General features: G+C 49.6%; 1 protein-coding gene across 9 annotated transcripts in view; it reads right to left on the bottom strand.

Annotated features, from left to right (window-relative positions):
- The window catches only part of LOC113885851 (opioid-binding protein/cell adhesion molecule), a 1,067,028-nt gene that overhangs the window by 532,720 nt on the left and 520,046 nt on the right, over positions 1 to 14,262 (bottom strand). For 6 of the 9 annotated variants that reach the window (XM_027531591.1, XM_027531590.1, XM_027531593.1 and 3 more), the window contains exon 2: positions 6,285 to 6,369. In XM_027531591.1, coding sequence (XP_027387392.1) covers positions 6,285 to 6,369 — 85 coding nt within the window. Of the gene's footprint in view, positions 1 to 6,284; positions 7,120 to 14,262 lie in introns of those variants that run through there. The other 3 variants (XM_027531597.1, XM_027531598.1, XM_027531599.1) reach the window with 3 other exon arrangements.

Consider the following 14,262-nt stretch of genomic DNA (forward strand, 5'->3'; position numbering starts at 1 on the left):
CACACCACTATTCCAACATCCTCCTTAGTCTTCAGCTGAGGATGGTGTTCAGGATGAGGACTTTGGGCTTTGGGGTGAGTTATTTAGTTCCCCTGGGTTTCTTCCATGTATATATGTTATTAAACTTTTGTTTGACTTTCTCCTCTTCACCTGTCTGCTGTCTGTTTAATTCTTAGACCAGCCAGAAGACCCTAGAAGGGTAGAAGAAAATGTCTCCTTCCTGGACAGGATCATAATATTCTGAAAATTACATGAAACAGTAAGTAATTGGCCTGGCACCCGACACACAGTCAATTATGGATGACGGGGTCTATTTATTTAAGCCCCACCCACAGGTTTTACTGAAGGGTCTGCGGTGTGGTCCCGCAGGGAAGGGGCACCAGGCTCCAACACCTCCCTTTTCTAACCTCCTCTACTGAGGCAATGACATACAGATGGAGGCAGGGCAAGTGCTGAGCTGCAGAAACATCACAGCTTCAGTTTTCATGTCTTAAAAAAAGATGTGCCAGGTACGAGAAGTCCCAGGAAGGTGCTATAGCTGGAAGGTGAGAAGGCACTCAGCGGGAAGCCTCTCTCCCCAGGGCCCATTCCCAGCCACCTTCCTCCTCAACCCAAAAAGCATCTTCCTGCAGGGGAAATGGTACACAAACTAATGAACCCAAAATAGCCTGGGCCATCTTGAGTGGATTGGAAAATAAAAAATCAAGAAAGGTTAACAGTTCCTAACTTAACAGGCAACGCCATTTTGGCCAGCCCTAAACACATGTTTAGGACCATGACAATGCTTCCCATTAATGATAATGTTCAAGTCCTCCTTTGGGAAGGATGGACGGGACCTCTTATCCTCTGCATCTCATGTCTGGACCCCATCAGGTCTGGGGCTCAGGCTGCCCAGTCCTGCTCGCCTCCACCCTTGCCCTTCACCAGAGCCAGCTGCACAGTGAGCAAGGTAGGCAGGCCAAGGTCCCTTTCTAGAACAGCAGGACTAAACTGAACCCAAGGACCAAATTTACTTAAAGGCCAAAAAAAAAAAAGAACAAGGGCTTAGATGGGAATGGCTGAGTTGTTTAGAGCAATCCAGAAAGTCACAGAACACGTATGCTGACTGCCTTAAGATGCGCCCCCCCATCCCCCGCGCTGGCATCCCTACCAATCAGTGATTAGACGACCTCAATCTAGCCAGCCCCCCTCTTCCAGGCCTGCCGGATGGGAATACGCCAACTTCCCCATCCGCCCCTCTCCCTCCTGGCTCCACATGTCTCCTCTGGTCGACAGAAGGCAGGTCTCCGCAGGAACAGCCCTGCTCTCAAGTCCATCACCCTACTGCAGCTGAGAAGACCCCCTCTGCTCTGCTGCCCTGCTCCTCGCCTTGTCCCAGGGATGGCTCAGCCTCGGAGGCCACTGGTGGACTCAGTGTCCCCCTGGCAAGTGATCGCACCAGAATGCAGGTCCCCCAGGCCCCCAAAGGCTCTAACCAACCACCTGCCATCGGTGCCATATTGTGAAGAGAACGGAACCCTTTCGCTGTGAGCATTTTATCGCTGCAGATTAACACTCCATCATAAGAGACTGAGCTCCTTTACAGTGGAGTAAAGCATTCAGCCCAGACATATCATTTTGGATCCTCAGTATCCATGACGGTGTCTGTAGCCAACACCTAGGTCATGGCTTTGTGCCTCTAGGAACTCACAGTCCAACCACACCCACATGTAACTGACGAGTCCACAGTGTGTGACCATCAGAACAAAGATCTGCAGCAGGCGTTATGGGGGCTCAGATAAAGGTGAGTCCTGACCATAAGCAGAAAGCAGGGCGCTGGCTGGCACTGGGGAAGGGGTGAGAATTCTAGAGTTCTGTGTGTGTGGTGGTGGGGGGCAGAGAATGCTAGAGATCTGTGTGTGTGGTGGGAGGGGGAGGAGAATTCTAGAGCTCTCTATGCATCTGGGGGAGCGGGGAGAAATGAACCCAGAAAGGACAGGGCATCACAGGTCATCACTGAGGTTTTGTTTGGCTCCTATAACAACCTGCACTTGTGTGTTGCTTTCTAATCAGCATAATAACACCATCTCTTTCATCTCCCCGATGCCTTAGATGGGGCAGACACCATCCCCAAGGGTACACAAATGAATTCAAGTGCTCAAAATCATTTGGCAGGTGAGGGAAGGAGCAAGAATCAAGCCCAGGTGGTATGCAGGCCCCCAGGCCTGGTGCTCCTTCTCAGGCAATTCAGCAGCTTTAAGTGGTGAGGTCCATGCACGCAGGTAGGGTTATGAAAGTGTGGGCAGGGCCACTGGACACCAGCCTTGCTCAGATGCTCTGGGGCAGGAAGGGGCTCTGGGGCAGCAGTTCTCAACATGAGAAATACTAGAAGAGATCTTTAATACACCCGTGCCCAACTCCAGACATTTTGCTTTCATTCGTCTGGGATCCTGGCCATGGAACATCTAAAATGCATCTTCAGTAACTCCGGGGCAACCCAGGTTAGCACTGCAGCTGGAGTGGCCCTGTATGGACTTATACTTGGGTCCACGTCTGAATCCATCTTACCAGAGCGAAGCCACTGCCCCGATCAGAGTCCTTATTCAGTTTAGGTAACTGAAATGCTGAAATTCACGTGCTGTGGCCTTGTTTGGAATAACCTAATGGCTCTTCTGAATGTTCTAATGTACACAAAAAGAAAGCTGCTGATGGAGAGGGCAAAAGGCAGAGAAACACCCAGGAAAAGACAGGACGCCTCCCTGGGAGCCTGACTGCCTCAGTGACTTTGGCAAAATCCTGCTGCACAGATTCCTCCTTGGCAGTGGTTAACCTCCAAATACTGGGTTCCAAAGAGATTAGCTCAGAACTCCAAATGAAAATGCGAGGGTATTTTAGACGAGAGTTTCTAAGCATAATCCCAGATCAGCCAGCCTGGATCAGCGAAACTGATTATCCTGCCATGCTTAAAAAAAAAAAAAAACAACCCTCCCCAGGTTGCTGGTGGGAACTTTTCCCGCTTAGCAGAACAGTTACAGCAACAACCCCCACTTTCAGCCTACCGAAACCCCCTCAGAATGTTCACGGACATGGATGATGCGGTTCACTGCAAAACCGAAGCAAATTTAGAGAAGACTGAGGTCCAGGAAGAAAACACATCTGGTGAGCATTGCGTCACTGAAAGAGCCTAATAGACACCAGCTGACCACACCGAGCATCCTGGGCTCCCTTCCTGACGTGGGCAATGATTCAGACACAGGACTTCTAGACACTTGTCATATCTAATCTAATGCAGAGGCACAGAACATTTTTAACCCAACAGCAGATAATTGTAATGAAATGATTCTGGCCAAGAGGGCCCATTTGTAATAATGAATTCAAATCAGATTCATAGCAGCTATAATTCAGACACTGTGAATACCACCTTCATTTTCCATATCATCTCTCTTTCAAGAAGGCAAAATAACTCCATAGTCACATAATTATTTTTACTTTTCAAGTAGCCCTGTGAAGTAGTTATGAGGAAGATAATATTGCCTCATCTACATAAAATGAGTTCCTTCCACGTTCAATCAAAGACCTAGCACCACAAACATGCCTCCGAGGAAGGAGATCACCCCTCTCTAAGCCGAGCAGCATCTCACTGAAAATTTCAAAGGAGGACCGAGCTTTCTCCTTCCCTTGGCTTCTCCTGGCTGGTCTTCAACCTCCTATGTAACTTCATTCAAGATTGAGAAACAGGTTTGGATTACTTTGCTCCGAGGCAGCCACATATGAACAGACTTTCTATGGCTCTGACTAGTGGACCTGGGAATCAGTCAGTGTTTTCAATGCCTTCTGAACATCTGATGCATTCAGAACACTAAATTCCCAAACACAGAATTCCCAGTGGCACACCTTTTAGGAGATTAGAGAGTGACTGCGGTTAAGAACTACAATTTTTTAGAAGCAAAAAAAAAACCAACAGGATGATACATCTATCTGGGGTTGAGGCCATGGACTTCCAGAGACGGGAAACAGGATGCCCGCCCCCTCGGAGTCCTGACAAACAAGGTTTTCACTGAGACCGGCGCACAGCTGTCAAGCCAAGACACCAAAGGAGCATGGAGAACAGAAGGGGAGAGATTGAGACCCCCAGAAATCTGTGAGAGTTATTGATGTTATTTTAAGAAACACTGTGATCGTAGTGAAATCAGAACCTTAAAAAATAAGGGAATAGTAAGACTTCAGTGATCAAAGATGGAAAGATGAGAATGAATAACACGCAAAAGCATATAAAATGGAGGCATTTGATAAAAATGAAAGAAAATTAATAAAAGAGGAAAACATGAGAGGTAAAAGAAAGAGAATACAGAAAGATTAAAATGGGGACAATGCACTGAATTTCTCTATTTCAGGGCAAGTTATACAGAAGTCAAGAGGCAAAATCATCGTAAGATGGGCTTACTTTTTAAAAAATAAAGCATACCGTCAGGTAACAGATAACAGTTATATTCAAATATGTAAGGTTTTTCTTTCTTTTTTCTCCACAAAGCACAAAAAGCAACTATTCAGCTTTTCCCTTTTTTATTCCCATTCCCATTACGAAGCCCAGCTGCTAAACATTAGAATTGAAGATCATGAAAACAGGCCAGCAGCTAATAAAAAGGTAGCTCAAAGCTGGCCCTCTGCTGGTGGAATAGTGTTACTGCAGGCCAGAAAGCTTTAACTTTCAGGGACAAGAAGAGGCCGGAGGCTTTTGGAAAGTTCAGCACTGAGACCTTATCCTGTGCTACGCCTCTCTGTCCCTGGTAAGAGGGTATGAGTTTGGAGGACGGAGAGAGAGGCACACAGCATTGGCACCCCTTAACACCCACCGCCATTTCCCCACGTCGCCTGGGGTAACCCGCACCGTAGCCTGGCTGTTACTCCTCTCTTTGAGCAGACTGGCCCTCTGCGCATGTGCCTTGCAGGGCGTGGACCAGCCCCCTCACCCCGGGATTTCTCTGATGGAAGGAAGTATGCACGTTATACTCCCTCTAGTCCGGGACAAGCCAGAGGGGTTCCCTCCTGCTGGAGGTCTGGAAAGGAGGTCTGTCTCCATTCTGGTTTTTCTCCCTCCTTCTGGGGCCCCCATACACCACCAGACAGGGTTCTAGGACCTGTCCTTGGGCTCAGAAGAAAACTCAGTGAGACCACTCAGAAGGCAAGCATCAACCTCACGCCTGGGATTAGGAAGAAGAGCAGTGGTCACGTGAGGCCTTCCTTTCGTTCCCCAGGGAGAGGTTCATCTGGGCTGAGAGGGACACCAAGAAAGTCGAGGGCCGAGCAGGAAGGGAGCCCCACCCTCACGCGTTCCTTGGAGCTGCCAGGCTTCTCAGCTGCAGAATCTGGGGCACGATGTTTTATTTCCACCGTAACCATCAAAGTCACAGGCAGGGCAAATGCATTCACCCCGTGCACACTGTGAGCAGAGTTAAGCTGGGACGTCCCTGAATGTGTCTCCGAGGACCAGAACTGCCTCATTAAAGGGATAAAAGATGATATCTGCTGAGCTGGTGGAAACTGGTGGCTGCATTTTTATTAAAGTCTCTGCTGCAGCAGGCCGGGTCCCTAAAGGTTCATATTCCAAGAATCTCCACCCCTCTGCCTGGAGCCCGTAAGTGCTTCTCTGTAACTCATTAAGGTAAAACAAAAAGCTTTCCTATTGTGCTTTTCACACAGGAGTGTTGTCGTTGCATAAAAGAGACATGTTTCCTCTCCCTGGGCCGAGCCTGCAAAGATAAAACTGCCCTCGTAATTTACAACCGGGGCCCCAGGAGCAGCACACGGGGTTGGCATGGATGGCTGCAGACTCATAAAGGGCCCGGGCCCCGCAGCTGGCAATTCCAGAGCCGGAAATTTCAGGTATCCCGCTGATAGAGGCCAACCAGCCCTCTCTGGACCACCATGCCTCATCACATACCTTCCCGACTATGAGACAGCCCCCAGGGCACCAGTGCTCCCAAGCTCAGCCCCCAGTATTTCAATGCCAGGGCTCACATCGCTGTGCCAAGTCTAGCCACAGCCTCATGGATACATGCAATCCCAAGCCTGGACCTCAGGACTCGCTCTGAAAACCCGGGGCCAGAGAAGCCACAGCGAATGACCAAGCTGTCCAGGAGAACGGGTTCCAGCTGCCACAGAACGCCAAGTGGGCACCTCTTGGGCCTGCAAAAGCCCTCTCCCACGCTCGTCCCCCACGCAGGTCTCCGGTCCTCTCTCGCTCGCCCGTTCCCACCGAATCCCATCCGAGGGGCTCAGTCCCCCGCCGAAGTACAGCTCCCTACCTGAGGGTGGCGCTCTCCCCCTGCCGGACCGTCACGTTGTCCATCGCCTTGGGAAAGGTGGCATCTCCGCTGCGCACGGGCACTCCTGTGGGTACAAGGAACAGCAGCCTGAGAGACACGACCACGAGGCACTTCCAGGGCTGGAACAGGGACCCACAGACCCCCATCCTCGACAGCCACAACTTCCCAGAACTCCGGCGGCGGCTCGGTCCTCGCACGCACGCGAGCGGGTCTCGGGCAGCCGCGCGGGGAGGGCGGCAGGGGCTGGAACCAGCCAGAAGCGGAGAGGGGGGTAAGGAGAAGCGGAGTCCAGGCTCTCCGGAGTCTACTGTTCTTCCTCAGATCCTGCCTCAGCTTTCCAGCCTGGCACAACCAGATGCCCCCTCCTGCATCCAAAAAAGCGCTTTCTCGATGCTCCCCTGGGGAGGAGGGAGGCGGCCGGGAAGGGAGAGGAAGGAGGAAGGTGCGGGGATGAAGGTCACGGTTGTTCTTTCTCTGCCTCTCTTCGAGATGCTACTTTAACATTCAGTTGGGCACGTCCTGCCGAGGTCTGGCATCAAAAGTTTATAACCCAAAGAAGCCAGGCAAGTGTCTCTGACATAAAGGAGATGTCATAAAAAGCTGCCGCTTCAAGGAGAGGAGAGAATGTTTTATTAGATCACACATATGTACAGATGTATTTAGAAACCAGCCCGAGTCTCCGATCTGGAACGCCAAGGCGGTAAAAAGTTCCACCGCGGGGACCCGCAGCCGCGGCCAAGTCCGACGATCCTCCGGAGCGGTGGGTGCCTGGCGTCCTCGCCGCAGCCCGGGCGGCGACTGGCGGCCGGCCCGGCCCGCGGAGCGCCCGCGGCGCAGGCTCGGGGCGCACGGGGAGCGGGCAGACGGCGCTCCCGCCTCTCCGGGGACGCGGCGCGGGGCGCGGGGACGCGCGGACGCCACGCTCAGCGGCCGCCCCCGGCCTCCGCGCTGCCGGCCTCCCGGGAGCAGACCCGACGCGCGCGGGCCCCGACCGCCGGGGTTGTCATGGCAGCAGCTCCATCACTGACCGCCGCTCTCCGCGGTGCCCGCGCCGAGCAAGCGGGCTGACCGCGCGCATCTCGGAGGGCGCTGGGCGCAGGCTCCCACCTTAACCCCCGCCGCGCCGCCCACTCGCACCAGGAGCCTAGCGGGCCGGGCTGCCACCTCCCCGGCTCCTCTCTCCCGCGACACCGCGGCTGCCCTGGAACGCTGCGCCCCTTTCGGCGGCTTCCCTACGTGCTGGCGGGAGGGAAGGGCGGGAGAGGGAGCTCGGGGACCGCAGCAAATTGGAAACTGACTCGCACCTTCCCTCCCCGGATGCCGGATGCCAAGGCAGAAGTTGCCAAACCCCGCCCTGAAGAGCTCAACTAGGTTTCCCGCGCCAGAATGCCGACTCAATGCGCGCGGTGCGAGGCGTCCGCAGCTCTGCCGTCCCCACTCCACGTGGCCGAGCTACCGTCCCATCCCAGACAGAGCTTTCCTGGGCTCTGGCGAGATGGTGGAGCGCTTTCTACTCTGGTGACCCGCCTTGGAAATACTCCTGGCCCTAGACTTGCTCTCTATCTCTCCAAATGGCAAATCTGAATGTCTCCCTACCGCATCACGTGCAAAATCGTCTCCATCCTACTCCACATTACTACCCAAGGATCTCATTGTAAGCATGCAAGAGCTGGGAAAAACACACAGAGATCCTAAAAAGTATTGACCGACTTTTACAAAATCTGTCTGTTGCTTTATGATCACAACATGAAGTGGAACCATCATGCATCTGGAGAGGAACTGGTGGTTAGGGCCCTCTTAGAACCCAGTCTGCCAGTTTGGAGCCAGGGCATTTCTTCTGGTCAAGAGCCGAAGGCTTTCCTTGGGCCTATTGAGAGGATTTCTTTCCGCTCCCCTGGCAAAAGCCACACCTTATTGTGTGGTTCCTGCCCTTGTATCATAATCATAATTGAATGGTTGCTAGGTGCAATTTTGCTTTACTGTATTGGTACTCAAATCCTTTTGCAATATTAGCCTGGGCTCTGAACAATTGTTCCAATGAAATGTAATTCAGAAATAAGCTGTAAACTCTTGCCATGGATTGTGTTCATTCCTGAAGGGCACAAAAGCATACTACCTGCTCTCAGTTATAAAGGACTGGACACAGATAATATACTTCCCTGGTGGCTCAGTGGTAAAGAATCCACCTGCCAATGCAGGAGACATGAGTTCAATCCCTGGGTTGGGAAGACCCCCTGGAAAAGGGAATGGCTACCCACTCCAGTATTCTTGCCTGGAGAATCTCATGGACAGAGGAGCCTGATGGGCTACAGTCCATGGGGTCCCGAAGAGTCGGACACGATTTAGCGACTAAACAACTATATGCTGTACTATGATGAATATACAATATAAATAAATGCTGTCCATCCTCCACCCCCTGTAAAAAGGTAACTATACATATCCCAGGTCTAACGTTTTTAATTAGAGCATGGGACCTCAGGAAGAAAGAATACCTGTCGCTAGTTATGCCACAAGTGTTGTGTAAGTTTTAATAGAGTGAAAGTACCTGGAGTTCCTTCCCGGAAAGCAGGCATTAACAAGGCAGATGAGTAGAAGCATACGCTTCCTAGTGAGCTCCATGCCAGGAGGGGTAATATATGCTAGGAGGAGAGCCAAGGCCTCAGAGAGCAGCCTAATAACTTATTCAGGGATCACCTACCAGTTTTAATGACACACATCTTTCCTTAAGACCTGAGTGTAGCTGGGTTTTCTGCATACACATTGCACATAATCCTCTAAACTCCGAGATGCTCTTGTCCACTGTCAATGTCCTGGAAGGACTTCAGTCGTGCAAAGGGGAGAACTGGGGCTGGGCTTACAACTGTCTTCAGTTACAGAGTTTGTCTCTTGAACACCGAGGGTGTGAGACGTCAGATGGGTCAGGCTGCCGCACAAGTCACACAGATCCCTCCACTTGGTTGCCGAGCACGCGGATGACACGGCCGACTCACACCCCTGCCGGTTCTAGCGCTTCTCAGGAGGTGCAGCTGGGCTGTTCCCAAAGGCTGAATCAGCCCATGTAGGACTGCTTGAGACGAAAGGAGTTGTTGGAGGAGAAAAAAAAAGCAAAAAAGAACATGAGATTCCAGGTGCGAGGAAAACAGGTGGGGCAAGAAGAGAGGCAGAGATAAGATGAAGCGAGACATTATATATTCATAACACGTGAACATCCTGCCCTTGGGGAGATGGTCAACTTTTTTTATTTTTGCAGGGCTGACTCCCCGAGCTCTAGATGTCTGGAGTCTTAGAGAGTGGGGCCATCATCTTTCTCTTCCATGAGTCGGCTTTCTAGCTAGTTCAGTATTTGTGGGTGAATAAGTGGATTGAATTTAAGAGCTAGTGAATCAGAGAAATAACGGCAGGGGTTTTATTTTTGTGTGAATCTATGCCTGTCTACAGTTTGGTGGGGGCGATTCATTCATCTGTAAGGCATTGCTGCTGCTGCTGCTGCTGCTAAGTGACTTCAGTCGTGTCCGACTCTGTGCGACCCCATAGACGGCAGCCCACCAGGCTCCCCCATCCCTGGGATTCTCCAGGCAAGAACACTGGAGTGGGTTGCCATTTCCTTCTTCAATGCATGAAAGTGAAAAGTGAAAGTGAAGTCGCTCAGTCATGTCTGACTCTTAGTGACTCCATGGACTGCAGCCTACCAGGCTTCTCCATCCATGGGATTTTCCAGGCAAGAGTACTGGAGTGGGGTGCCATTGCCTTCTCTGAAGGCATTGCTAGTGACCAGTATATCCTTTGAGATATTAGAAGGCCAACCCAGACTGAAATGGGAACGGGAAAAGGGGGTGAGCTCCTTTATAGTTCATATTAGCAGATTGCTATGGAATGCTTGACTTGACGCCATGGTAGGGAGGCCCTAGCAGCTATGCCTTGCTTGGGTATGTCATGACATACGTGAAGACACATAAAATGAGGATAGGTTAGAGGACTCAGCACGTTGCTTCTGTGGTTGGATCATCCATTCAGACGCTGACTCCTCGACCCTTCTGCTGTGTGACTGGTACCTAATAATGCCTGTCTCACCTATTTCATAGGATTTGGGGGTATTGTGAAACGTCCCCAAGATTAGGTTGGAAGGTAGGTCAGTTAAGGTGGCAGACATGGAATACACTGCCTTGAAAGAAGGGAGTTTATCCCTCGGTGTTCCCCAGAGGAGGAGGCATGCCACGCCATGCACGGTCGCTTGGGGAAGCACCGGGAAGCAGAAAGAACAGGGAGAAGGTCAGGTCCAGAGGCCTTATGGTGGTTTCCAGGTGAAGGAATGGACAAGGCAGGGGAGGAGAGCTTAATCGAATATAGGGTTGGATTGTTTGAATAATTGTGACAGCCTCAGACTCTCCCTGTATCCTCTAGTTGTCCAGTACCTGGCCTGGGGTGACTCAGGGCAGGGCAAGTACTGCCTTGGTGACAGTTGGGTAGAGAAGGTGGTTAGGGTTGTGGGCTCTTAATGGGTTGGTTTGCATATGAATGGCAGGTTGAAGGCTAGTCCTTTGCTATCTCTAGAAATAGCTAGCCCTGGAGAGTCCAGAATTAGAAAGCCTCCAAGATGTCAAAGCATCATAAAATACAGAATTAAAAAAAAAAAACAACCTCAAAACATGATTAATATAGGGTGACAATTAATGAGACAATTGCCAAAGGACTTGGCACCATGGAAGCACTTAGTAATCATAAATTATGATTATGTACCAAAATTCTCACTTTCCTGTGATGACAACTTGGGGCATGTAAAAAAAAAATACAAATGAGAGGATTTAATTGCCCCATGGGCCAATCTAAGCTTTGATTCAGGTCTTGCAGACATCTAGATATTTAGGGTGATTTTTAATAGAAAATGCAAATTGGACCCAGTGCAGTTTAATAGCTTCAGAGAACTTAAAGCAGGGAGGTGACATGATGTGACGAACTTTAAGATATCACTTTGTCATGAAGAGAAGGGGTTTCAAGGACACGACATGGAATCAGGAGTAGAAGAGGGAAGAGATGACGTTGGTGACCATGATGAACAGGGTGATGGAGAAACAGGGAAAGATAAGGAGCGTGCTGTGGAAGCCCTGCGGCCAAGGCTCCCCGAGAGTCTAGATGTTGAGACTGAGAAAATAAAAAGGGGGGGTTGAGTTTGAAGTGGCACAATGTCTGGTGATGGGGATGAATCCAGAAGAAATAGGTTTAGGGAGGCAGAAGTTGGAAGAGTGAGTAAAACGCTGTATGAGACAGTCGGATGGAGCCGTGAGCTGGCAGCAGGAAGAAAGAAGCTGAAGTCACAATGGAGCCCGAGGACACTGCTGTCCCAGTTAGGCCCCCTGTTACAGGGGAAAGGGTAATAAAGGTCTCTCTCCATCTGCTCTGTGTGGGTAGGGTAGGGGGAGTATGTGATCCGTGGAACCTTCACCTCAAATCTAGAGGCCCCCTCTGCCTTTGTTTGTAAATTAGAAATCAATCCCATCAGTTTAAACTTCAGAACCTACGCTGTTCTAAAGTTTAGTGATTCCACTGTTTTCACATTGTCTCAATGTATTTCCTCTGCTTGCTCACATCTCAGCTTCTGTCTAGATTCTAAGACTGTTAGGGGGTGCGACTGTGAATTATATCAGTTTGGTTTTAAGAAAACGCTGTTCACTTACCCTTAATGAAGCTGATGGGGAGTCAGGGGCAGGTTTAAGTCTTTTCCTTCTGTAACCTATCAGCTGCGATGTAGGTCAGTCAAAAGCCTTTGTTTTACCGGGTGGTAGGTCAGAACGTAGGCACCTGAATCCAGCCTCTAAAATCTACTTCTGGGTGATTTTACATAATACCCTTAACTTTGGTCACCCTGAGCTTCCCTACCTGTAAATCCAGGCAATGATAGTAATGATTGTGTATGGTATTTGTGAGTGTTAAATGAAATACTGAATATAAAGCCGTCGGTTCCCTGCCTTGCCATCAGGAAGCACCCATCAATATTCATCCTCGTTATCTATAGAAAGAGACGTAATTCCCCCGTCATCATTTTTTTTTTTTTCTCTGAAGTGGCTCTGGGGGCAGATACGCTGTACAGAGCAGGGCAGACAAATCTCCAAGTTGTTCAGAGGTTGCGTGTGTGTGATGTGGGAAACTGAACAGGTCTCTCTCTAATTTTAAAGAGCCGATTTTAGAACTAGAAGTCACCTAAGGATCAAAGTGGTTATTACTATGATTTCCTTGTACCATGGAGAGGCTGCCTAGCTGAGGATAGCTATGGGGAACTCTGCATCCAGCAGAAATATCTGAATTTATCTAATGAAATTTGTATCCAGTTGTAAAAGCAATTTCAAACTGTGTGTTATTCATAAATAAGGAAAACTTACAGCTTGTGTTTATCTGAGAGAAGATTGTACCCAGCTGCTCTGTGTGTGCCTTAGGAAGAAAGAAAGAAAGAAGCGAGAACATGATGCATATTTATATTCCAGAAACCGACCTAAATCAGGAGGACCCAATGGGACAGGATGATTGAGGAGGCGTGGAGGCTGAGCCAGGGGACACTGGCTGTCTCGGACCCTTAGGACATGTGGGTATCGTAAACTAGAGATATTCACTAGTAAACAGAGAGGTCAGAACCAAAAACGAACTGAGCCAAAAGCCTTCTGTTTTTTAGGTTCAAGGAAATTTCCAAGAAATGGAAACATACCAGAATGTAATGCTTTGGATGAGACACAAGTTCTGTTCAAAATAAAACTCAAAGCAATTCCTTATAATAACTGCCTTCATGGCCAGTGTTAGATGGGAACGAAGAATTTCATTTCCCTTTGTCTTTTTGCTCCCTTGATGACTGAGGCAAATGTATGTGCTTTTTAATCGAGGTATAACTGACCTATAAAGCTATAGTAATCTCAGGTGTAAAACATAATGATTAGATATTTGGATTTGTTGCACAATGATCACCACAGTAAGTCTGGTTGACACCCAACCCTACATAGTTACCATATTTTTGACTTCCCTGGTGGCTTAGACAGTAAAGTGTCTTGCTTACAATGCAGGAGACCTGGGTTCGATCCCTGGGTTGGGAAGATTCTCTGGAGAAGGAAATGGCAACCCACTCCAGTACTCTTGCCTGGAAAATCCCATGGACAAAGGAACGTGGTGGGCTACAGTCCACGGGGTCGCAAAGAGTTGGACATGACTGAGCGACTTCACTTTCTTTCACTTTCCCTTGTGATGAGGACTTTAGAGGCAAAGAGATTTCAGTGGTTTTCCTGGTCCACTGCTGACCCGAGGCCAGAATTCAGGTCAGTGGAGTCTCACTCTGCCCCCCTCCTTCCATCATCAACCACATCACAACCTCTCTCAGGTCCGGTGTGCTCAGGCCAGTGAGAAGAATCAGCAGTGGACAGGAATTAACCTCCATGTTGCACATCCCAGCTCTGCCTCCTGTAACTGTGATTGGGGGCACACCGCTCATCCTCTCTAAGTCTGTGTTCTCATCTGTAAACAGGGTTAACAGGACCTTCTTGGCAGGGCTGCCCTGAGAATGAGGACAGCTCAGCCTGCTTGTTATACCTGGCACACTGACTGCCATCAATGACCATAAAACTCCTCTTCTCTTGATGCCAAAATGACTGAAACTGACCAAGACAAACGAAACAGCAATAGAAACAAAACGTGAAGCACACAAGATTCACTTTGTGAAAAGATATAGAGGATATATTCCCCAAGACCAAAGGCGTGATCTACTGATGAATTACAATCCAGTTGCTATAATACTGGCCTCCTTGCCCTACATTCTTCCTTCAAAGTATCTGACACATGTGGGGCCGTGTAACTAACTCTCTCTCTCATCAGGATCACAGGGTCCCTGAGAGTGGGTGTTTCTTCTGCTCATCCCTGATTCCTCTGCAGTGGACTGGAGCCTGGAATGGCGTAAATACCAGCAAATATTTGTTGCATGAGAGAA

This window comes from Bos indicus x Bos taurus, chromosome 29 (assembly GCF_003369695.1).
Source record: "Bos indicus x Bos taurus breed Angus x Brahman F1 hybrid chromosome 29, Bos_hybrid_MaternalHap_v2.0, whole genome shotgun sequence".
In the NCBI taxonomy this organism is placed as follows: Eukaryota; Metazoa; Chordata; class Mammalia; order Artiodactyla; family Bovidae; genus Bos; species Bos indicus x Bos taurus.